This window comes from Sapajus apella, unplaced genomic scaffold (genome assembly GCF_009761245.1).
Source record: "Sapajus apella isolate SASKATOON/1434 unplaced genomic scaffold, GSC_monkey_1.0 scaffold56, whole genome shotgun sequence".
NCBI classification, from domain to species: domain Eukaryota; kingdom Metazoa; phylum Chordata; class Mammalia; order Primates; family Cebidae; genus Sapajus; species Sapajus apella.
The window spans coordinates 13,692,328-13,718,743 of NW_022436996.1; the positions used below are offsets into that span (position 1 = coordinate 13,692,328).

At 40.1% G+C, this 26,416-nt stretch overlaps 1 protein-coding gene and 1 pseudogene across 4 annotated transcripts in view; one reads left to right on the top strand and one right to left on the bottom strand.

Annotated features, from left to right (window-relative positions):
• The window catches only part of TPK1 (thiamin pyrophosphokinase 1), a 396,118-nt gene extending 383,175 nt beyond the window's left edge, over nucleotides 1-12,943 (top strand). For all 4 annotated transcript variants that reach the window (XM_032245137.1, XM_032245138.1, XM_032245136.1 and 1 more), the window contains one exon: nucleotides 11,225-12,943. In XM_032245137.1, coding sequence (XP_032101028.1) covers nucleotides 11,225-11,364 — 140 coding nt within the window. In that variant the 3' untranslated portion in view covers nucleotides 11,365-12,943. The remainder of the gene's footprint in view (nucleotides 1-11,224) is intronic.
• Nucleotides 12,944-13,068: 125 nt separating this feature from the next.
• Nucleotides 13,069-13,213, bottom strand: LOC116528087 (annotated as a pseudogene).
• Between the last annotated feature and the right edge of the window lie 13,203 nt (nucleotides 13,214-26,416).

Genomic DNA, 26,416 nt, shown 5'->3' on the forward strand with positions numbered 1-26,416 from the left:
AAATCCATTGCTGGACCCAGTCCGGTTTCTGTCACGACCCCACACCCAGTTTGGATCAGAAATTTGCTCAAAGAAACTCTGAGAGCTCAAAACACAAATCCGTGGAGCTCCAAAATCCAAGAGGGAGCTTACCCATTATCCCCAGCTGCTGTGAGAGATCAGTGGGCACAAAATGCTCACCCAGCACTCCTGGGGGTTCCCAGAAGCTCCACTTGGATCCCGCTTCTGACACCATCTGATAAAATCTTCAGCCGAATTAAGTTTAAAAGAGTTAATTGAGCAGTGAACGATTCATGAATCAGGCAGCCCCCAGAATCACAGCAGATTCCCAGAGATTCCCTTGACAGGTGAATTCTAAAAGGGCATGGATTATGTCTCTTTAGCTTATGTGTATAGATACCACCTGCAGGTTTGAGATTGATGTTAAATAATCATACCATGCTTCCACACATGTTCTTCTCCTTCTTCACTTTTCTATGCCATTTCCGTTTGTTTGATGTACTTGTAATAATCTCTGTTGACACTTGAAGGATAGACGCAAATGCCACTTTAAAGCTTCCTCGGTGCAGATGAAATGATGATAATCATACAACACATTTTCAACACTTTTCTGGAGAAGTCAAAGCCCTTCACAGACATTAACTCATTCATCCTCACAATAGCTTTATTAGAGATAACTGGGGACAGGCATTATTGGCATTTTACAAATGGATGCTGAGGTCACCTGAGGAACTTTTAACAAAAGTCATAAAATATTATAGTGAGAAGTTCAACTCTCTGTTTTCAGGGATGGCACCGAGGCCCAGCAGCACAAAATGACTTGCCTGGCTCTACAGCAGGGCAGCAGCAGAGGAGGATGACTGAAGCTCAGTCATCTTTGGCACCTGCAGGTCATCATTCTCACACTTGTGGAATGGTTTTGGGGCAGGCCAGTGTCCACAGGAGCCAATACCAAAACAGAGGATTTGAAGGCAACAGAGCAAAGTAAATCAGTTCAGAGCAGCCAATGGACAGGCTGTCTTTTCTCTTCTTTGAACACATGTTTAAATCTAACACTGACTTTCCACACTGAAAATTTTCAGGGAGCTCTACAACATTTTACCATTAATAATGAATGCAAATAGGTCACATTTTGTGGCTTTGGACTGTTGTTCTTATAAGCCCAGTTAGCTTTTCTTCTTTCTTAAAGCAGCTGTGATTGGCTCTTTAATGGCAAAATGGGAGCTTTTATGAGTAGAACATGCTGATGACATAATTCATTAGGGAATTCTCTTTAACACATAAAAGTAATGATTTCTTTTGTTTATTTTAGAAAGGCCTAAACATTTGAAAGTGATGATCTTTGTAAACATTTTCTAACTGGAATAATTAGTGTTGATTCCTCCAAGCAGCAGCATTTTCCTGGTCTAATTGTTTTTCGATCAACAGCCTGAGTCATAACACAGAAAATGTGGAGAAGGAAGAATAATTGAACATCAGAAGCCTTCTAATGCCTTCCAGCCCTCATCCAAGGGCAAGGGAAATGTGACTTCTGAGAGAGATGAAGATAAATGCAGCCAGTTTCAAAGAGAATTATAATAGCCCTTCCTTGGACATTTGAGTTCAAGGAAGGATTAGTTGTCAGGAGAGGGAAGTGATGAGTGCTCACCTTGGGAAGAGTCTTAGCAGATCAGGGTTTTGAGAGATAAGGTCCATAAAGAAAGCACAGCTGATGCCTTGTTATCAGAGACATGCATAACAATAAGTTTCGTTCTTATCATTTTCACAAGCACTAAGAAGTTCTGGTAGATACTGCAGGTTAATTTCCAGGGTGTCCTGCATCAATGAGTAGAAGTAAATGCTGTCCTTGGTGAGCTTCAATGAGTTGACAAAGGGTCCTCACCACCTACAGGCTGTGTGCTCAGCATCTCTCCGTGCTCTTCCAAGAAGCTTCAATGCAGATATATCATAGACTAGATAATTTTGCCCTGAATTGGATTTTTCCAACTTGGATTTATTCTGATGCACTTTAAATCAGTAAACATTTCTTAATGCTTTGCATGGCATTACTTAAGCTCTCAGGGAAACCAAAGGTAAACCAAGAGGGAGGCACTTCCCTTTATAAGTTGCTAGCCTTTCTTTCCAAATTTTTCCCCCAGATTGCAATGTGGAATTTTAATATTGAAAAACTTCAAACCTGCAGAAAAACTGAAGGGACGGTACAGCAAAATCTTTCACTGAGATTCACCAAGTGCTAACATTTTTTCTGCATTTGCATTGATTTCTTTATATGTATACTAGGCCATTCTTGCATGGCTAAGAGACTGGGTAGTTTACAAAGAAAAGAGCTTGAATTGGGCTCACGGTTCTGCAGGCTGTACAGGAGGCATTGTGCCAGCAGCTGCTTCTAGGAAGACCTTGGGAAGCTTTTACCCATAGCAGAAGGCAAAACAGGAGGAGGCACTGCCCACAGGAAAAGCAGGAGCGAGAGAGAGAGTGCGGGGGAGGTGCCATGCACTTTTAAATGACCAGAACTTGAGAGAACTCACTATCTCAAAAACAGCACCAAGCTGTGAGGGATCCACCCAGGATCCTCCCACCAGGCCCCTCGTCCAGCACTGGAGATGACAAATCTCATGTTGAATTGTAATCTCCAGCGCTGGAGGAGGGACAAATCTCCATACAACATGTGAGTCTGAGTGTTTGTGCATTACGCTCTGAACTACTTGAAAATGACTTGGAGACATGATAATACTAAGCACCTGAAATTCTTCAGCTTGTATGTCCCAGGAATGAGATCATTCTCCTGCTTAACTACAGTGCTACTATACACTCCCAAAATGTAGCATTGATGGAATAATAGTATGCAGTCCATTTCTTACTCCCCGAGTGTCCCAGTGGTGCTCTTTATACCTTTTTGAAATCTGGAATCTACTAAAAAAAAAACATGCATTGTATTTAGCTGTCATATCTGTTTGGTCTGTTTTAATCTAGAAAAGTCCCTTCACGTTTTTGGTCTTTCATGACACTGATAAGTGTTTAAGAGTTCAGGCCCACTAACCTGTCAGCTGCCCCACATTCTGCATTTGTCTACTCTTTCCCCATGATTCAATTCAGGTCAGGCATTTTTGGCAAAAAGTATTTCTATGTGATGTTGTATTCATCCCTAGCATCATAGCAGGAGGCACATGATATCAGTATGGCCTTTTATTGGTGATGCTAAGGATCATTTAGCTAAGATCAGACTCATGAGATCTCTCTGCTACCTTTTTTCTTTTGAAATTAAAAGCAATAGGTGGAGTACTGCTTTGGAACTGGGTGCTATCCTGTTCCTCCACATTCTACCCAGTTTTAGCATCCATCCATTGATGGTTCTTGCCTAAACTAGTTATTACACTGGTGGCTGCAAATGGTGCCTTTCTAATTCTGCCATTCCTTCCTTTAGTAGTTGGCATTCTTCTGTAAAGAATAGGTTTTCCTCTCTCCACCTGCTTTGGGCACATCATTATTCAATATATTATAATGCCTCTCTTTCTCAGGATTCTTTCCTGATGCCCCAGATTTGTCCCAGTCCTTGTGTCCTTTTAACAGATCTACATCTGGTTTTGAGCACTCTCTTGCTTTCTGGAACAAGATGTTTCAAGCTCACTCTGTATTTTGCCTGCTTGAGACAAGGCATCTAAATAGTCAGCTTTCCATACAAAATATGTTCCAGGGAAGCAATCGAGTCATTTGTAAATAGAAAAGAGAATTTTTAATTTGGCCTGTAGCATTTGGAGAATCAAAAAGCAGTACAGGGTAGAAAGTGACATTGAGTTTAGACTTGAAGGATACAATATGCAGAGAAAAGACAATTTGTTCTTGGAGGAAACGTGTCAAAATTTTTCATAGAAGCAGGAAATTCCTGATCTATTCAAGGAATAGCAAGTAACATAGAGCGGTTGGCGAGCAGGTAGGAAACATAGATGGCAAACGGTCTTAAGTGCCAGCTAGGATGTTTGGGCCAGGAAGAGAGAATGTGTTTGCTTTGTTTTGAACATTTCATTGTAGGCAATTAGGGCCCACCAGTTATTCTTTCACATGGGTTAGAGGAGCGGAAAGGGAAGGTAATGATTTGGAGAAAGGAGTACAATTAGAAGATTATTTGCAGTTATTAGAAGAAAAATTAGAAGATCATTTGCAAGTACAATTAGAAGATTATAAGTATCTTTTTTGTACAGTGACTGCTTTTCCTCTGAGTAGATACCCAGTAGTGGAATTGGAGACCATTATTCTAAGTGAAGTAACTCAGGAATGGAAAACCAGATGTCATATGTTCTCACTCATAAGTGGGAGCTAAGCTATGAGGATACAAAGGCATAAGAATGAAACAGTGGACTTGGGGGCTTTGGGGGAAAGGGTGAGAGGTGGGTGAGGGATAAAAGACTGCAAATTGGGTACAGCGTATACTGCTTGGGTGATTGATGCACCAAAATCTCACAAATAACTACTAAAGAACTTACTCATGTAACCAACCACCACCTGTTCCCAAAATAAAAAAATAAAACAAAATAAAAATAAATAAACCCTTCCCTTAAAAAAAAAAAAAAAAGGAAGATTATTTGCCACATATCCGGGCAGACATCTATTTATTATATACTTTATAGAATGTACTATATATTCTCTTGGTAATTTTAAATTAAGTTTGTTTGGATTTCATATTTTTGGTTGTCCTTTCTACAGTTCCTACTGGATATTTCTCAGCCTTCCAGCTGAAGGGCAGAGGACTGAGTCTGTCCAGCTTCTGAGCACATGTTTTGTATTTAGGTGTTTGTTGATCCATTCACATCATAAGTTTAAGTCACTCGAAATGGTTTGGGTGTAATGTTCTCTTTATAAGCTGGGACTCTGTGCCTGCATATCTACCTATGAGATGAAAATTAATATCTGTATAATCAAACCAAAAAATAATGTTCCTCTGAAAAAAGCAGATAATTGAATCATAACTATAGATCCTGCTTCAACAACCTAGAGCTGCACTGTTCAATCCATACTAACCACTGGCTACATGTGGCTACTGAGTACTTACATGCTGTCAATGGATTTCAGAGACAGCATGAAAAAAGGAATTTAAAAAATCTCAATTTTTATATGTTGATGATGTTAAAATGATTTTGGATATATTGGCCTAAATAAGATGTTAACATTTTTTGTATTTTTACTTTTTTAAGGTGGCTACTAGAAAATTTAGATTTTTGTATCACATATTTTTATTTGGCAGTGCTGAGATAAATAATTAAATGTATTTATTTGGTAGATTGTCTCAAATTTGTATTTCCTAAGATTCTAATAGAAATATAAGTACACAAAAGGCACGTACTCCACAGCTTTATGCTAGGACTGCTTTGAGCTTTTGCCTTCAAGAAAGCGGTTTTATTTTTGAAAATTTTCAGGAGCAACCATAAGTGCCATTTTATAATAAACAAATTCCTGAACCATTCCCAGAATTCATATTTTACAATATAAATTAGAAATTTTTAAAATATAGTCTTTTGCCTCATGTGTGTACATAAAAGACCTTTTTAAAAATATAGTCAAAAAATTAAAATTGTATAGACCTATAATAGTGAAATAATGTTACAGACAGTATAGTTTTCTTTTCCTGTTAATGAAATCTGAGTTATATTTTCTTACTGTGCTGCCATTTCTCCAAATAGGCTAAGAATTCTCAGAGTGAATGGTGAATGTAGAGTAGACATGGTCCCATTATGTCTTAAATAGTTAGTGATGTCTAGTATGCCTAACTTAACTCTCAGAACTTAAACCTAATGTTCCAGAATGGTAGGGAGCCTTAAGATTCATCATAATAGGTTCATTAAGCATTTGTCTATATGAGATGTAATGTATCCATTAAGTCTTAGAGTGAGTCCTAGGCTCCCACTAACACATCTCCTTAAGTCTGCATCAGGCTGCAGAAAGACAGCTCTGTACTTCAGGAAAACAGACCAGCATCAGTTCTCTTCTTTAGAGCTCTTCAAAGACTCACCTTAACCTTGCTTACCCACTTGTTAGTGTCTGTCTGAGAACTTTTATTATCATCATAGCCTGTGATTGTAGCCTCTGTGAGCTTCATTTTCCTCATCTATAAATTGAACATAAAATTCTGCTATGCCCCGAGTGCCTGGTGTACGGTAAGGCCTCCGACGTCGTCTTAAATGAATGAGGACTACGCCCATCTCAAATAGCACCAGGCAAAGCTAGTTCACTCTATTTTGCCCTCAGGATTTATTGATTTTAGAAATGTTCCCATTGCCTTCTTAAATAATTTATTTACTTTACTTTATTTATTTATTTATTTACTTTACCAAACAACCAGTGTTGATCTAGAGATTCTTGGGAAGCCAGGCCGGGGGGCAGGCCTCTAGGGATGCCAGTGGCCCCCAACTGTCAAAGGATTCCCCTCCCTCTTGAATACACAACCCATCCTGGCTGCCAGGAAGGCACCTCTGCCCTCTTTATCCTGCCTCATGGTTCTCTCCTGTCTGCTGAGTTTGATTGTATATGCATCTTTCTCTTTTACCAAAATGTGAGGACCCTGAGGGCAGAGACACTCATCCTTAAACCCTAGTGCCTGGCACAGAGTGAGGCTTTAATATCTATTAAATAAATGCATACATACATGCAGGCCAAGGAATCACCTGAAGTGATGTTAAGTATTTCACAAAAGCTAGCCTGGAAAAGTTATGAAGGTACCTCATTCTATTCTCAGCTGCCTATAAACTAATCACTTGAATTCAGGCCTTTGCTAATTGTTCAAATCATGACATCTCTCTTTTTGTTAACTTTAAAAGACACACCTGATCTATTTTATTGGCAGGATAACAGGAGAAAGCAGAGAAGATGGAAATTGAATATGTATCATATATTAGATTGGCCATATAATCCATACAATGTCCCTGTGAAGTAGATATTTTCTACATTTTTACTGTTGATGACACAAGGCCCAAAGAGTTTAAATAACTGAGTTTGTAAAGCTGGTGAATGCTAGAGCCAGGGTTTGAACCTAGGTCTGACTTACTAACTTCACCATGATGGAGTCATGCTCTTTGATAGAGAGATGCCTTTTCTATAAAAGCACCTGAGCAGAAAAGTCATGCAGGTGCACAGAGAACGAATGCTTCCCACTGTTGCTTCTCAGTGCTAAAAGCATCCGAGGCCTAGCAAAACACTCCTTCATGCTTCCAGCTCCAACCAAGAGGCCACAGTTCACTACTGTCGCTTGTGGAGGAAAGATGGGCAAGAAACCAGGGGCAAATGTCCCCACTAACTCAGAAGAGTTGAATAGGCTGGGCGCTGTGGCTCATGCTTGTAATCCCAGCACTTTGGGAGACCGAGGCGGGCAGATCATGAGGTCAGGAGTTTGAGACCAGCCTGGCCAACAAATGAAACCCCATCTCTACTAAAAATACAAAAATTAGCTGGGCATTGGTGGCAGGCACTGGTGTTCCCATCTACTCAGGTTGCTGAGGCAGGAGAATCACTTGAACCCGGGAAGCAGAGGTTACAGTGAGCCAAAAGTGCACCACTGTACTCCAGCCTGGGCAACAGAGCTAGATTCCATCTCAAAAAAAAAAAGGAAAGAAAAGCAAAGAGTTGAATAATTGGTATCCAGCAATTTGCCAGCTCTTGCTTTGTAGTCCTCTGTCTTTCCAGCTTTACAAAAAAGCTGAGAGGACATCACTGAAAACAATAGAACACTGAGTGCTAATTCTCATTTTTACCTTCGAGAAAGAAAACAACCAGAGATAATGGATGAAAATTGTAAAATAGGTCAGTGTGTTTGTCACACAAAATATGGTTGCTTATAAACTTACACACAGATCTGTAATTTATTTTTGCCTTTTCTTAAAAACGGGACTTGAGGCCAGGCACGGTGACTCACGTCTGTAATCCTGGCACTTTGGGAGGCTGAGGTGGGCAGATCACGAGTCAGGATTTCAAGACCAGCTTGGCCAGTATGGTGGAATCCCATCTCTACTAAAAATACAAAAAAAAAAAAAAATTAGTCGGGTGTGGTGGCATGCACCTGTAGTCCCAGGTACTCGGGAGTCCAAGGCAGAAGAATCACTTGAACCCGGGAGGTGGAGGTTGCAGTGAGCCGAGAATGTGCCACTACACTCCAGCCTGGGCAGCAGAGTGAGACTCTGTCTAAAAAAAAAAAAAAAAAAAAAAGTGGAGTGGGGGACTTGATGACTTGATCTCATCTGATGATTGGTTGTCTTTCAACAACTATGGTTGGCTGTACTCTACTCTGCAAACAAAGGGGTAAAAAATCCAAGTCAGACTTTCTATAGCTCTGCCAGCCAAAGTTTTGGACAAATCCTCCATGGTAGAAATGGAGAGGTAATTTGTTTTTCTCCTGTCTGCACGCAGTTGTCTCCTTACTAGTTTCATGTACTTATGTCATGATTGACCTTCAGATACTTGGGGTAGAAGGAGTTCATCATAATTCCAAATATTTTCCATAAAAATTTTTGTTCTTCTAAGGGACACCTTAAGGTTTTGTCCAAAAATATGATTCTTTGACTTGAAGAAAATATATTCCAGACCAGGCATAGTGACTCATACCTGTAATCCCACTACTTTGGGAGGCCAAGGTGGGTGGATTGCCTGAGCCTCAGGAGTTCAAGAGCAGCCTAGGCAACATGGTGAAACCCCATCTCTCCTAAAATACAAAAGATTAGCCAGGCGCAGAGGTGAGTGCCTGTAATCCCAGCTACTCGGGAGGCTGAAGCAGGAGAATTGCTTGAACCTGGGAGGCAGAGGTTTCACTGAGCCAAGATCGTGCCACTGCACTCCAGGCCGGGTAACAAGAGCAAGACTCCATCTCAAAAGATGAAAAAAGAAAAGAAAAAAAGAAAATATATTCCAAAGTAATTGTAGTGACATAGGAAATTAAATTCATGACTTTGTCTCTCAACTTACATCTTAGTTTTCCATGATTTTAATTATACTTTCTATAAAATTAGAGATAATCAAAACTACTTAATTGTTATCTTTAAATTGTAACTGTCTGGTAACTGGCCTTGTTGGAACTTTAAATATTATAAAATAAAATAAAAACATAATTTACAAGTACAGCTAAACTCAAAAAAAGTTTCCTTCAAAAAAAAAATTGCATCTTCTTATGCTCAAATACAACCACTTTGATTATTTTCCCATTTGAAATTAATTAGGATACAACTGTATCTTAGTAAACCCAATATGTATAATCTGAGTAGCTACTCCTGAAATTCTGAAATCCATAATCTGGCTTCGAAAATCAGAAAGGAATTTGTATGCAGCTATAAACTTGAAAATTTTGTACTCCTGTTCTTTGGGCGTAAGTAAAAACTAGGATTTTAATACAGTTTCTAGAATCATGTAATGTATGTGTCAAATTCAAGTGGGGTTGTGTATGCACGGTTCTTCATGAGGGAGTTTCCACTTTAAAGTTGGCCGGTCTACTGATGCACTCGAGATTGCCTTCACAGTGAAGGGGTGTGAAGTGCTCCCTGACTCCCTCTGGGCTGTTGGGAAAACCTTGAAACCCTAGACCTGGCATAGGTCTCAGTAAGCTACTTGGTAAGCACCCACGTTCCAGGCAAGACCACCATTCAGGAGAGGTAGAGATTTCAATTGACTTTGCTGTGAATCCCTCCAAGATTACCACCCTACTCTACCAACTATGTAACAGTGTCTATATCCATACATATTTATGTATATATCACCAGTGTTCAGAAACATCATCTCACGGAAGTCCCAAATGACTCAAGAGTTAAGAGCCTCTTCTATTGAAGTTCGTATCACGGCAATATTCACATGAGATTCACTCTGTATTCCTGTGTAGCTTTACTTTTATGTTTGCATTAGTAAAAACGTTAGTAACTATGAAAAATAGTTTGAGTTTTAGTAAATAAACTGTGTGAACTGCTAATACTGATGATACATTATCTTGCAGTACCATTCCTGAATTTTTTTTTCCCCATGTATTTATTTTATTGCATTTTAGGTTTTGAGGTACATGTGAAGAACGTGCAAAATTGTTGCATAGGTACACACGTGGCAGTGTGATTTGCTGCCTTCCTCCCCATCACCTACATCTGGCATTTCTCCCCTTGCTATCTCTCCATTCCTGAATTTTTAAATTGCCTTTTCAAGACTTCCTCAGAAAGATAGGAGGCTCCCTCTAGTGGGAAGTGAGCATTGTAATTGATTTATTTCCTCCAAAGCAGTGTGTATAACTTCACAGGTTTTTGTCTGATGGAAAAGGAGCCTCTTCTGACTCTGGTAATTTTGGCTCCGTAACATTGTTCAGTTTTCTCTCTGAATTTTGGTAAAGAAAATAATATTGATTACCAAGAAATGCTTATAGGACAGCTGTGAGTTTAGGGTCATGTTGATTAAGTGAATTGCTCCTGTGTAAGCAAAGAGAAGTGAAGTTACCAATTTGTGCCTAGGCCTTAACTTGTTAGAAAAATAAAAAATATATTTATATGTATATATAAATGAAATGTATAAATATATAAATTCTAATCTTAATTCATAAGCCTTTTACTTTGATAAGTAGTTTAAAGGATTATCTCATCATCTCTTGCCCTCACTTTATAGCTGAGCTTAAGTCACTTGCTCAAGATTACATATTTGAAAATTGGCTTTGACCTTTGAGTTTCTGTTAATTTTACAGAAAGTAAGCCACATTTGCTTTGGATTTCTTTTTGCTTCATAAGAAAACAATGACCAAAATCACAGGCTTTTTTTTTTTTTTTTTTTAAGGTAATTTGCTTGCTGTCTGTCTCATGTCATTTATACTTGAAGCTAAAACTATATCTTTATAGAGCTTAATAACTTATATTAAATCTTAATTCTGAATTACCAATACAAACGAAAATTTTACTCAGGCAAGGAAGTAAGTAGCACATTACAAATATGGGTTTTGGTTTTACAATTGTAAAAAAGAAAAGATTTTAATAAAATTTAATATTGAAAATGATATATAACCCAAAATGGTAAGTAACCAATAACCAATTCCAGGAAGAATGTTTACAGCAAGTTATAGAAATTTCCCATTTTAAAGCTGTACATCATATATTTCACCTATCCCACATTTATATATTTTTTTTTAATCAAAGTATGTGCTTACTTGCTTTTTGGTAAGTGACAAAGTTAATCTACATTGGGGGAAGAAAAAAAATAGTTACTAATTTTTTCCCTTATTTTCTTACAGCAAATGATGTGCTTGCTTTTGGAACACTGGTCAGTACTTCCAATACCTATGACGGGTCTGGTGTTGTGACTGTGGAAACTGACCACCCACTCCTCTGGACCATGGCCATCAAAAACCAACCTGTCGACTGGCGCCCATAAGCATGCCTCTGCCTTACCTCATTTGTCAACAGCTCATTGCTCAATAAGAACGATTCACCTGGGTTTGCAGGCATCTAAACCCTTCTAGGGGAAGTCCACTGGGTTTAAAGATGTTAGGGTTTAGATAATACAGGTAACATTATAAATGACAGACGTCAATTTTATAGTGGTGAGAAAGATACATGCTAAGAAAGCAGATAAACTAACAGTTGGAACCTAATGGGGATCATTCCACTATACAATTCAGTACTGATTATTATTCTTATGTTATTAATCATTCCGGAAAATTGTTTTTAATTTGAAGCAGAGAAAACTCTGTTGGGGTTCCTCTTGGAGTCTAGAACATCCTTAAATGTCTAACGACAAGGGCTACCTCTGAGTATCTTTTAGTTTTCATTTTCTATATACATTACCTTTTGCTGAAAAAAAAAAATCCTTTCAGATTGGGGTGATACAGGTGCACCAGGTCACTCTGACCTTATTGCTGTCTTTGGTATTGTCTTTTTTAAATCAATCAAGAATCATTTACCTAATTCCTTTAATTCCTAACATGATTTTTATTAACATCCTAACATGATGAAGTTAATAATTGACCTAATTGTTAAATTTTAAAATAGGTAGTTATGTAAGCAAGAGGTAGAAAGAGAAATGATATGAAAGATAAATGATGGTTCATGGAGCCCTACTCACACCTTAACCCCCAAATTCAAAGTGAGTATGCAAAAGTGTAGGGGGCTCACAGTCCCATCATCACAACCTAGATGGAAAAAGTTGTACAGAGGAAACTTAAGCATAAAAATTGAATCATTGTCTAGCATACCTTAGACTGAAAAACTGTTGGTTTAAAGACCAGAAGTGAATTCACATTACCAGAAAATGAGTTTGTCTATGGGATCCATGAACATCACATACTAAGGAGCCTAACTCCAGAGCCTGCGCTCTCATCCTGGTCTGCGTTTCCAGACCCCTTTCCTTAGCTGTAAAATGGAAGCAGTTGGACTGATGGTGTCCGAGGTTCTTTCCTACACTGAGATTCTAAATACTGACACTTAACAGTCGTAGGGCTGATAATACACAGTTACTGACTTAGCCTAAACAACCGGGTGCATCAAAATGTATTCACCTTTCTTTTGTAAAGAGACCATCTTCTATCTTCTTTCCACTTTTCTCTGTTCTATGAAACTAACAATTGACATACAAACCGTGATTGAAGAAGGACCTGTCCAACATGTTTTACGTACAGAAATCCTTATGTTGCTGTAAGAAAAGTGACCAGCAACTATTTTCTCCTTGGTGCTATGACAGTGTGACACTCAGGTTGTCTGTAGAGAATGAAAGGAGCAATGGCCCACGTGACTGTGGCATTTTCGGCACTTGTCATTACTTTCTGCTTAACTGGAAGTTGAGGGTCAGCCATATTTCCATCTTCAGTTTCTGAAGACTAGTTATATGTTCGTTACTAGAAATATATTCATAATATATAAAAGAAATATATCTATAATTTTAAAATTTTACTACCAAAGAATGCATGTTCTATTTGCCCTGAAAATGTTACCCATGTCAATAAATGGATACTTATTGAAAAAAAAAAAAGTTTGCTGAAGCTTAGTAAATATTGGGGGTGGGAAATTTTAAAAAGCATTGAGACATATCACCACCTGTGTATCAGGCTGTAGCCATTGGGGGCCCACAGAAGGGGTCCTTTTAAAACATAGGCCCCCATTCTCATTTCCTCCCAGGTGACTGAGGAATTAGGTGCTGGTTTTAACCATGTGTGTGTTGTCAGGCCCGGGGGCCTCTTCCATCCTTGTCAAGGGGAGTGCTACCCTTCTCTCCTTTCATACAACACTAGGTGCTGGTTTTATTACAGTCTGCCCTCCATATCAGTGGGTTCCACATTCATAGATTCAGTCAATCATGGAATGAAAATATTTGTATAGAAAAGAATGGTTGCCATTGTGGAAGACAGTGTGGCAATTCCTCAAGGACCTAGAAATAGAAATTCCATTTGACCCAGCAATCCCATTACTGGGTATATATCCAAAGGATTACAAATCGTTCTACTATAAGGACACGTGCACACAAATATTCATTGCAGCACTGTTTACAATAGCAAAGACCTGGAACCAACCCAAATGCCCATCGATGATAGACTGGATAGGGAAAATGTGGCACATATACACCATAGAATATTATGCAGCCTTCAAAAACGATGAGTTTGGGTCCTTTGTAGGGACATGGTTGAACCTGGAAACCATCATTCTCAGCAAACTGACAGAAGAGCAGAAGATCAAACACCGCATGTTCTCACTCATAGGCGGGTGTTGAACAATGAGAACACATGGGCACAGGGAGGGGAGCACTACACACTGGGGTCTGTTGGGGGGAAATAAGGGAGGGACGGTGGGGGGTGGGGAGCTGGGGAGAGATAGCAAGGGGAGAAATGCCAGATGTGGGTGATGGGGAGGAAGGCAGCAAATCACACTGCCACATGTGTACCTATGCAACAATTTTGCATGTTCTTCACATGTACCCCAAAACCTAAAATGCAATAAAATAAATGAGAAAAAAAAAAAGAATGGTTGCATCTGTACTGAACACATACATTTTTCTTGTCATTATTTCCTAAACAATACAGTACAACTGTTTACTTAGCATTTATATTGTATTGGGTATTACAAGTAATCTAAACATGATTTAACATATACAGGAGGGTGTATATGGGTTATATGCAAATAGCACATCATTGTATATCAGGGACTTAAGTATCCCATCCACAGATTGTGGTATCTGCAGGCTGGGGTTTGGAGAAGTTGTCCTGGAACCAATTCTTGCAGATATCAAGGGATGACTATATTTGACCCCTTCCCAGTCCTTAAACCTAAACCTACTAAGTGTATTTTTCTCTCTATGTGCTACCCCACCATGGCAGTGAAGAATCCACTTATGTTCATAACAATACAAGTCTACAGATGGTGAGCCCTCAGGTGCACCCAGTGAACTATCTGAGCCTCCCGGGAAGTCCGTCTTCTTTCAATCCGGGTCAGCTCAGATCCTGACCTCCAGCTTGTAGCCATAAAAGAGACTGCAGGTTGGGCCCTGCTGGGAAAGTGACAGTTGCCCCCTAACCTTCTGACTCAGTCGCTTTCTTATTTCTATGGGTCATATTTATAGCATTTATAAATCAAGTGATTGTCACCCCCAAATATCATCTGGCTACCTAAATCACTGACTAGTGAAAACATGCTATGATCTCACTTATCTTTAGAAAGCAGGGAAAATCTGAAAATGGCTGGAGCTATTGCAGCCTGGTTGGAGTCACACGTGACCATGACATGTAATAAGTTATATGTGTGGTTCAAGGAACTGGGGCTAGAGGGGGCCATTGGTGACCATCACTCGGAGCAAAAAGAGGTGAACACAACCTGGGGCATTCTTAAAGGTAAATGCTCAAACTTTGGTGTCACACTTCTCTGTGTGTGGAATGCATTTTGGCTATGCTTCTGTGTGTGGTGCAGACCTTGCCTACTATTGCTGCGCAAACTTTCTCCAAAGCTTTACTTGAACTATGAAAAGAAAGCAGCACATAGATCTGGCGTGATTGAGACCGATGATATATGCCAAGTCAGTATTCAGCAAGAAACTGTTCTCTTCCCTAAGGCTCTGTGATTATGAGAGGGGTATGGTCAGAATGGTAACTTTCAAACTATATTTACTGTGGCCCACTAGAAATACATCTTAGCCTGTGACCCAGTCCATAGACACACACATATACAATAAAACGTGTGTGTACTTCAGTATTTTTATTCTAAATTGAAAAACATCCAGAAATATTTTCTAGATTGGAAAAAGACCACCTAAGGGAAGAACAAAATACATAAAGGTACCTATTTGGCTTTTCTTTTGAGACAGAGTTTTGCTTTTGTTGCCTAGGCTGGAGTGCAATGGTGCCATCTCGGCTCACCACAACCTCTGCCTCCCAGGTTCAAGTGATTCTCCTGCCTCAGCCTCCTGAGTAGCTGGGATTACATGCATGTGCCACCATGCCCAGCTAATTTTTGTATTTTTAGTAGAGAAGGGAGTCTCTCCATGTTGGTCAAGCTAGTCTCGAACTCCTGACCTCAGATGATCCGCCCACCTCGGCTTCCCAAAGTGCTGGGATTACAGGCGTGAACCACCGCACCCAGCCAAGGTACCTCTTTAAAAATGTGTGTGTGTGTGCGTGTGTGTGTAAGTGTTCTGCATTGAATGTTCATTTTTTTCCATAAATATAGGACAATAGGAGTGTAGCTTTAAAAAATCTTTCCCATCAAAGATTAAGATATCCCATTATCAAAGTATTTTTTAAAATGTTTCAAAATGTAAATGATATATGTAAATTATTTAAAACTGGCATATTTGAGCAAGACTACATCTGGAGATATTTCAGCTTATTTGCTCATAATGTAACCAAGGTCACACACGCAACATTTTTCTGCTCCTGGTCTCCGTATTTGTTTCACGGCCTTTATCACCAAACTATTAGTAGCTTTTATTCTTACATGTGTGTTAAGAGAAATAACCTACCAATGACAGCGGGTTGAGTATGATCCTATTTGGGAATAAATCAACATAACCCTCTTAGGAAATGGGCAGGGGTATTAGATTATTTAGGTTGTCTTTAGAGTGTTCTATTCAAAATAAAATGAATTATCCTTATACCTGTGGAGATTAAAATTGAAGCTACAAGGTCAAGCCTTTCTTGGGAGTCACATACGGATTTGAAAATTCCTGGCATGTACAGTACAAGTTTGCCCTTCCTTGCCCACAGCAGATTTCACTTATCAATCATAATTTTCTTTTCTGATGAGCCCCAGCCTGAGCCTCAGAATCCATCTCAAAACGGTTCTCCAGGCAGCCTTGATCAATTATTCTCCATTGGCTTGGCATCCCTGGAGGCTCAGAGCGGTGCACAAAACAGCTCTGGTTACAACCCAGGAAAGAGGTCCTGGAAAAACATCACTCTTTTTCACAGGCCATGGGGAAGTAAATAGGTCCAAGGACTAGTTAACTCTACTGCCGAAAGCAAGGACTTTGTACACGACAAATAAAAACTAATTCCATCCCTGCAAATAACTTCAAAAACATAAGCAAGGCCCTGAGATCACCCACAGTTGAAGAGTAGGAAATTTCTCACTATGGACCCATACCTGGTGCCCGAGAACTAAGAAACCAAAGGTGTATACAGACTCCAGAGGTAGAAAAGTGTTTTTAACTAATAGTCAAAGGAACTGATAAATGCAGGGGGCAAATCATACCATAACATTTCTCTAAAGCCTAAAGTCTAGTGAGTATTTCAGAGGCAACTGTATTTTTGAACGATAAACGTGAGAAATTATGAGAATACAATTCTGCAAGAATTGTGCAGAGTTTCATCTGAATGGCATAATTTTGTTATGAATCTTCTAGAATATGAATCCTTTGAGGCCCTGGACTTTGTCATCTGCGATAGCTCCTATTCCTAGAATAAGGCCTTGTCTGTAGCAAGTGAGCAATAAGTATTTGTGCAGGACCACTGGTGCAAGAACTAAATTCCCCCCGTGTCCCAGTGCTGAAGGAGTAAGCTGAACTGCTTCTCTAGACCCTGACAACTATTGTTCTTTCTTTCCTTGTTTCCTAACTGTCCAAGATTTAAAGTACATACAGACAGTCCCTGACTCACAATCATTTGACTCAGGATTTTTCAACTTACCAATAGTGTGAAAGCTAGAATCCACTAGAAACCTAACTTCAAATTTTGACTTTTGATGTAAAATTCTTTATAATAACCTTATTATGATAGGTTTTGGGATTAGATTATTTTGCCCAACTATAGGGTAATGTAAGTGTTCTGAGCACGTTTAAGGTAGGCTAGGCTAAGCTGTGATGTTTGGTAGGTTAGGTGTATTAAGTGCGTTTTTTGCCTTACGATATTTTCAACTTACGATGGGTTCATTGGGACATAACCACATCACATATCAAGCAGCCTCTGTATGTTAATGTTGCCCTTAAATGGGTTCCTCAGTTTGAAAGATAAATATCCTAAACTTAGTCTGGTTAGATCTGGTTGTATCCTTCCTTGTTCACATGTCTGAAGAAGAAAGTGATATTCCAGTGCCAAGGCCAGGCTTAAAGGCATTGTCCAAGGCAAAACATTCAGCTAGTAACAAAGGACAATCAAAAGGCCAAGCAATTTTAAGCTCCTCAAAATGGATAGCTAAGGGAACATGAAAATCATAAGGCAAGTAATCACAGAGGTTTAGAATATTAGTGTAGGCTCAAAGAGTCAAAGTCAAAGTAGGCTGGGCACGGTGGCTCACACCTCACTTTGGGAGGACAAAACAGGCAGACCATGAGGTCAGGAATTCGAGAACAGCCTGACCAACATAGTGAAACCTCATCTCTTACTAAAATTAGCCAGGCATGGTGGCATGCATCTGTAATCCCAGCTACTGGGGAGGGTGAGGCAGGAGAATCACTTGAACCCAGGAGGCGGAGATTGCAGTGAGCTGAAATCACGCCACTACATTCCAGCCCAGGTGACAGAGCAAGACTCCGTCTCAAAATAAAATAAAAAAAAAAAAAGAAAAAGTAAATATGAAGAGGGCATATATATCTTTTTTTTTAGTAGATGGTTCTTCCTATGTTGCCCCAATTGGATTTGAACTCCCAGACTCAAGGGATCCTCTCGTCTCAGTCCCCCAAGTAACTAGGATTAACAGGCATGTGCCACCATGCCCAGCAAGCGAAGAGCATGTTTAATTGACCTCATTTAACAGGAAAAATGGAAGAAATAAGAGGTTAAGAGAAAATGTTCAGAGTTAGAAATCTTGTAGCTGGAGTGATTTCTAGATTTGGAGGCTTAAGGCATGACCGTGGCTGTCATGAGTTGAGGTGAATGACAAGCATACACGTGATTTTCAAAGGGAAGACCTTGGCATTCAATTCTAATATTTTCTTGTCTTTAAATTTACTTGTTCCACAAATTAAACCTTTAACATGCATTGAAATTAGCCTGAGGAGTCTAAACCCATGAAAAAGAACACTATGTTGTCTGCAACTGAATTCCCTATGCCCAGTCTCATTATTTGTGATTTGGATTCAGTGTTTTCAAATAAATAAATTTCACTGTTACCTAACTTTTGGAAAACTAAGGCCACAAAAAATTTATCCAAAAAAATTATTATTATTATTATTTTTTTTTTTTTTGCCACAGGGTCTCATTCTGTCACCCAGGCTGGAGTACAAGTGGCACAATCTTGGCTCACTGCAACATCCACCTCCTGGGTTCAAGTGATTCTCATGCCTCAGTCTCCCGAGGAGCTGGGATTACAGGCATGAGCCATCCATCATACCTGGCTATTTTTTTTTTGGTGGGGGGGGGGTGCAGGTATTTTTGTAGAGATGGAGTTTCTTCATGTTGCCCAGGCTGGTCTTGAACTCCTAAGCTCAAGTGATCTGCCTGCCTCGGCCTCCCAAAAAAGTTATCTATTGTTTTGAGTTAGAATTATTTATAATAGTTCATTTTTGTTTGTTTTTGAGTTAGGATATTTTTATAAATATTCTTTTATTTTTTAAGTTCCCGCGATACATGTGCAGAACATGCAGGTTTGTTACATAGATACACATGTGCCATGGTGTTTTGCTGCACCCATCAACCTGTCATCTAGGTTTTAAGCCCCGCATGCATTAGGTAATTGCCCTAATGCTCTCCCTCCCATTACCCCCCACCCCCCAACAGGCCCTGGTGCATGATGTTCCACTCCCTGTGTCCATGTGTTTTCATTGTTAACTCCCACTTAAGAGTGAGAACACGTGGTGTTTGGTTTTCTGTTCCTGTGTTAGTTTGCTGAGGATGATGGCTTCCAGCTCCATCCATGTCCCTGGAGAGGACATGATCTCATTCCTTCCAAAAAAGTTGTCTTTGTATCACTTTTATTAACACATATGGTTACTCAGCAACTATTTGTAGAATGCATGAGGAAACTTTCTATGTAATATTATGACATTCCACTCACCTCTTCCTTATAGAAATTCTCATGCTTTGTCCCACCACAATTTGCTGAATAACCCCAATAATTTTAGTATCGTAGGTTAGGAAATTTTAAAAATAATCATTTTGAAGTATTGAGGCTTTCAATACTATAACCATTGGACCAAATATATGAAAGACATAGAATAAAGGATTCCTTAGAACAATATATGACTTTTACTTTTTTGTGCTACAGAAAATACATAAGTACCCATCAATACTCTCTCCACCATATCAACTTAATTATTTAAGAAACACCATTCACTCTACCTTTAGTTCCTTATTCATGAAAAAAAAAGTCCTAGACCCCAATGCTCTGCACATTCTGCTCTTTTATTTACATTCCTTAAAATTCAGGGAAGCCTACATGAATAATGAGATGAAGAGAAATGATGCAGAAGGTTGTTGGGATAGCTTTTAGTCCGTGAATTTATTATGCATATTTTAAAGTTGACCTTTTAATCCAAGTTTTTATTCAATTCTACTGCAAGGAACTGGGCAACATGGTCAGTTGGAATATTTGCATGCCAGTGGCATTAAGCAGTGAGTTTCACGAGGAAAGAGTCATGAATTAAATCACGAAGAAGCCAATATATTCTTTTTAAGGCTTGAAAGATGTAGGATTTTTTTTTAGGAAGAAAGTACGTTTTGCACAAGAAAAATTTGCCCTAAATTTTAAGCAGTGGATATGCAAATCATTTTTATAATTTCTTCTCTAGATTAGATATTGCTAATAACTATGTACCCATATAAATACATTAATAATGTTAGTCATATTGAGACTACTGTTATTTATTCTTGCTTTGAGGAATGAAAACTTTCCACAGGTTTGCTCTAAGGCTTAACCTTTCTCTTGGGTAGATGTGTCATCTATAAGAACCAAAGCTTCACAGAACCAAAATCAAGTAAACAATGTTAGCGTTAAAGGGGATGGGATAAATGGGCTGACTACTACAAAGAATTAGAGAAATTGCAGAAGCCTCAAGTTACTAAAGTTTCCAATTTGTCATACTTTAGCCTCCCTTATAAATTTCATATACCAGAACTTTTGTGTTGACTTTGTGGGAGGCACTTTTCATCTTAACGTAAAAAAGACTGTTCACAATTTTTCCAACCAACGACTACAGAACAGACCCATTCCCACTAGACAAGGCAAGCTCCTGGCAACAGAAGTGTTCAGTCTAAGGCTAGACAAATGCTTGTGGGGGTCTGGCCTCCAAATGAATCTCCAAGGTTCTGTGTCGAGTAACTCCCCAGGAAATCTAAGATTTTCTAGCTACGTGAATTTTGAGGGAAAGGATAGATGTATCTGTTCCTTCCAAAATTGTGCTGATTTGCTAAAATCATCACAAGCAACCTTAACTTTGTATTTTTTGCAAATGTATTCTTGTGGCCTCATTGAAAATTTATCAATACTGCATCTACTAGTTAGGTGTCTGTGTGGAAGATTTATGACTGAAGACTTTGCTCTCTGTAAGAATGTAGATGCACTAATGTAGATAAAAATGAGTTTCCCTGGGTAGATGAGAGTTCCACAGTCCTAGGCAGGAAACTAACCCTGGCCATTTCATTAGAAGTTAACTTTCAACAAAGCAGACAGTCCAGTTAAATGGGATATTCCAAGTTGACATATCATTGTCCTTACAGACGAATTTGAGTACCTACTATAGGACATTCGGGTATAAGGATATCCTCATAGAACTTACATTATGCTAAATGAATAGGAGACAAATGAAAGAAAGGATCCAGGAGTCGAAGGGACATGGAAAGAGAAAGAAGAAGAGGCAGAAGTACATGGGGAGGCAGACAGGGAAGCCTGCAGAGTGTACAAAAGTGGGGCATTCACTGTGGGCACAGCAGATAGGGAAAGAAGAGAATAGAAAGCTTCCCTTTTCTAAACCACTTGGAATGACAGCATTAACATAAATTAATTTTTGTTTTGTTTTGTTTTGAGACAGAGTTTCACTCTTGTTGCCCAGGCTGGAGCACAGTAGTATGATCTCGGCTCACTGCAACCTCCACTTCCAGGGTTCAAGCGATTCTCCTGCCTCGGCCTCCCAAGTAACTGGGATTGCAGATGCCCATCACCACACCTGGCTAATTTTTTGTAGAGATGGAGTTTCACCATGTTGACCAGGCTGGTCTCGAACTTCTGACCTCAGGTGATTTACCCACCTCAGCCTCCCAAAGTGCAGGGATTACAGGCATGAGCCACTGTGCCCAGCCTACCTTAAATTATTGTTATTCTTCTTTTTTTTTTTTTTTTTTTTTTTTTTTGAGACAGAGGCTTACTCTGTCACCCAGGCTAGAGTGCAGTGGTGCTATCTCAGCTCACTGCAACCTCCACCTCCCAGGTTCAAGCAATTCTCCTGACTCAGCTTCCTGAGTAGCTGGGACTAAAGGCTCGCGCCACCATGCCTGGCTAATTTTTCGTATTTTTGGTAGAGACAGAGTTTCATCGTGTTAGCCAGGACGGTCTCCATCTCCTGACCTCTTGACTCCCCCCACGTCGGCCTCCCAAAGTGCTGGGATTATAGGTGTGAGCCACCACGCCCGGCCCCTACCTTAAATTATTAACACAAAAGTTACTATAGAAGTGGAAGATAGGCTTTTATGCATCCAGTAAAAAAGATGTGAGAAATTTGTAATAGACTAATATTAAGAGCACAAAGAAGGATACAGTGCATATGTACAGTTTGATTACATTTATGTAAATAGTAGCCAATACTGGAAGAGAATGTAGTTAAATTTTTAACATGGTTGACTTTGAATAATGATATTGCAGGGAATTTTTTTCGTTATACATCTATCCACATTTTCCTATATTTTGTAAAAATATGTGACATGTATGTTTAGAAAACAGAATTTTTAAAAATAGTATTTAAAATATTCAAAATATATGGAAGAAAAAATAAGCCTTATCAGTAAAATGTTCTCATAAAAATATTTTCTAACATTATGAAGACAGCCACAGAAACAAAGCAGCTCAAGGAGGCCCACAGAGGCAGGCACTCTCAGATTCTCCAAGGTACTCACGAGTAGAAATGTGTAGACAGGCCAAGGAAGAAGGACAGAGGAATAGGCAGAGGCCTACAGGGCGCACAGAACATCAGCCAGCACGAAGACCTTCATCGTCTGACTCACTCTGCAATTTCTCAGCATTTATTATTCCCAAGCACATGTTTTTTCTTTTTTATAAAATTTCAGCTTTTCCTTAAATCGTTTATTCATTCAACGGACAATCATTAAGCATCTGTGCAAACTCCATTTCAGTTAGAATCATGCTATTGCTTATTCCCCGGACTCAGGCTCGCCAGGCGAAACCCTATCACAATCCCACCCTCTCCCTCTCCTGCACCTGAAAATTGCTGGAAAAATTAAAAATTATGCATGTAATCCCAGCACTTTGGGAGGCTGAGGCAAGCAGATCATCTGAGGTCAGACGTTCAAGACCAGCCTAACACGGAGAAACCCCGTCTCTATTAAAAATACAAAATTAGCCAGGCGTGGTGGTACATGCCCGTAATCCCAGCTACTTAGGAGGCTTGGCAGGAGAATTGCTTGAACCCAGGAGGCAGAGGTTACGGTGACCGAGATCACGCCACTGCACTCCAGCCTGGGCAACAGGAGGGAAACTCCAACTCAAAAAAAAAAAAAAAAATGACAACTGTGATGACTTGATGACTGATCTTTAAAATTACATGCACACATCCAAATACATTTTTTTTAGTGGGTCTTTAATGATGCCTGGCAGTTCCACTGCATGTCCCCATTCTTCCACTTTCTTGTTTCTATTTCATGGCTGCTCCTCTTCCTCGGACTTTCCATACCCCTCCCCCAACTCCTCACTTCCATTTGGTGGCCTAGCTTTCAACTTCTCTGAGAAAACTGTAGCAAACAAAAAAGAATTCAGACTCCATCCCATTCTCCACCCACCAGCGTCTGCCCCTGCTGCCTTTCCTCCTGTTACCACAGATGAACTATCCACCGTTCCCATCAAAGCTGGCCATCCACTTGTGACCAGTTCTCCTTTCCTGTCCCTTCAGGGTCATCCTGCAATTGGCCCCTCTCTTTCCTACATCATGGGTTTTCCCCCCCATTGCCCTGGATCATTCCCACTGGCATAAAAATTACTACCTTACATTGTTTTACTGGCCCTGCTTCCTTCATCAGCCACCACCTCATTCCTTTATTCTCCTTCGAAGTACACCATTAAATGTTGTTGAAGTGTACTCTATCTCCACTTCCCCTTGTGTGTCTCTCTTAAACCCACTCCAAGGATCCGCTGGCCTCTGAATTCCACCAAAGCAATGGGGTGCTGGTGACATCCATATTGCTAAAGTCAGTGGTCAAGCCTCAGACTTCATGTGTCTCATCAACATTTAATATAAATATCACATTCTATTCTTGAATCCCAGGACACTAAACTCTTCACTCTCCTGGGGTTACTCCTATCTCACCAGTCCGTCTTCTGTACCCTTCACTGGCTCCTCATCTTTTCCTGCAGCCTTTTAAAGTAGGACAGCTCCTAGGGAAGGCCTCCTCCTTTTCTTTTTCATCGTGTCTGCTCACCCTTACCGGCCACATCAAGTACATATGGTCTCCAACAGCGTCTGCATGGAAAGTCCCATACTGAATCCTCTGCTTGTCTCTCCACTCTAATACCTGATGGACTTTTCACACTCAGCATGTCCAAGACGAAACCTGCACTCCACTCCCTAAGCCTGTGCCATCTCCTACCTCCCTCATCTCAATTGCTGGTAATCCCATCCTTCCAGTTTTCAAGCCCAAAGCCTTGGGTCATTCTGATTTCCCCTTTCTCCTGCACTTGCTAGTTCTGCTTTCAATATGTACTTTAACTCCTTCTGGCTCTGTCATGATCACTCTGGTTCAGGCCACGTGGTCTCTCTTGTGAATTACTGCAGGAACCTCCCAGCAGCTGCTGCTTCTACCCCAAGCCCCTCCCTAACTGAGTTCTCAGCACAGCAGCCACATCCCGTCATGCCATCTCTCTACTTAAAATCCCGCTTAGGATTAGGAAGAAAGGAAAAGTCTTTACGATGGACTGAAATGCCCTGGATGGCCTGACTCACTGCCCCCATGACTTCTCTAATCTTACTTTCTGCTCTGCCTCTGCTCACTCTGCTCAAGCGTCCCGGGCCTCCTCATTCCTCAGACACACCCAGTCACACTACTTGCAGCCTTGGCACTAGCTGTTCTCTCTGCCTGGAATGCGCCTCCCCACATGTCGGTCTAGCCAGGGCCCTTGCCATTCTCATATCATTCTTCAAATCTCACTTTCTCAGCAAGGTTTCCTTGGAGCATCCTATTTAATAAAGATAGAGGCCCACGAACCCAGCTCGTCCCCACCGTATCCCTGGCACTTTCAATGCCCCTTACTTAGCGTTAATTTTATTTTTTCCCAAGAATTCATCACCTAGCATACCACATCATTTACTTATTTATTATGTTATCCCTCTTCCCCTTGCTAGAATGTAACCTCCATGAGGGCAGGGATTTTTGTTGTTTTCACAGATGTTTCCCAAGACTCTACATCAACATGGCAGATACATTCCTTCATTCAACAAACGCCTGCTGAGAATTTCCCATGTGCCAGGCACTGGGAATTGAGCACAGAATAAGACCATGATGTCTGTCCCTTTAAAGCTTACAGTCTGATTCTTATTTATTTATTTATTTATTTTTGAGGAATATCACTCTGTTGCCCAGCCTGGAGTGCAGTGACATGATCTCTGTTCACTGCAACCTCCGACTCCCGGGTTCAAGTGATTCTCCTGCTCAGTTTCCTGAGTGCCTGAGATTACAGGTGTGCACCACCATGCCTGGCTAATTTTTATATTTTTAGTAGAGATGGGGTTTCACCATTTTGATCAGGCTGGTCTCAAACTCCTGACCTCATGATCCACCTACCTTGGCCTGCCAAAGTGCTGGGATTACAGGCATGAGCCAGCACGCCTGGCCTATAGTCTGATTCCTATTGAGATTTCCTGGAAACCTAACTTTTAAAATATATATAGGAAAGTGAAAAAGCACCGAGAATTGCGTCAGCCCCCCCTCACAGCACACTAAATGCTCTCATCAAACCCTGAGACTCTGCTGTCTGAAATAAACACCAAAACGGTTCACTTGGGTTTTAGGCTTCAGTGCTATTTCACACAATTAAGAGTCTACAGTCTAGAACTCCAAGGTTCCTCAATCCAGTACGCAAAATGTATTTGCCTTAATGACGCTAATTAATGATGAACAAAATAAAGCAAATAAGACACTATGTTTTCCTCACCCCTGGATTCTATTCTCTCAATAATAATTCTAGTGTCTCAATAATTCTTCCCCTAAATTAAAAAAAAAAATTAAAAGCTTCAAATGAAAATATCCCCTTTTAAAAAATTCCCGACATGGTAATCAAGTCTTATGCTTTAGCCAATAATTAGCTGGACTGAAATTTTTCCATGCCCATTTTTCTGCAGTTCTGGCAACCAACTGATAACCCCAGGCAATTTTTAATTAGCACCCTTTAAAAATGGTTTGCTAAATTAGTCGTCTATGAAATCACCTCAACCAAATGATCAAGTTCAAATTGCATTTCGTATCCATCACCTGTTTTGACTGTATGAACATACTATCACCCCAGGATGGGTAATTACAATGTGTATCTGCCTGTGTGTTCACACAGGCATAGCACGGCGTGCAGCAAATGCCACCTGGCACACTCTGACGCTGCTGTTCCCAGTGTCCTTCCCACCTTTTTGGTGTTGACATTTCTATCACTGCCAATAGTTCTGGCCCCTTAATCCTCTGGAGGCAGTATTTAAAGATAACCCTCCTTCTATCCAAGTAAATCACTTGTTATCTTGAGAAAACCTAGGGTCTACTTTAGCGAGGCCTTGGTGATGGCTGTGCTCAGCTGGCCCGACGGCTGTGCCCACTCGGTGGAGGCTACTCCTTCCTCACACCTTTTGCACCCAAAACATATTTATGAAT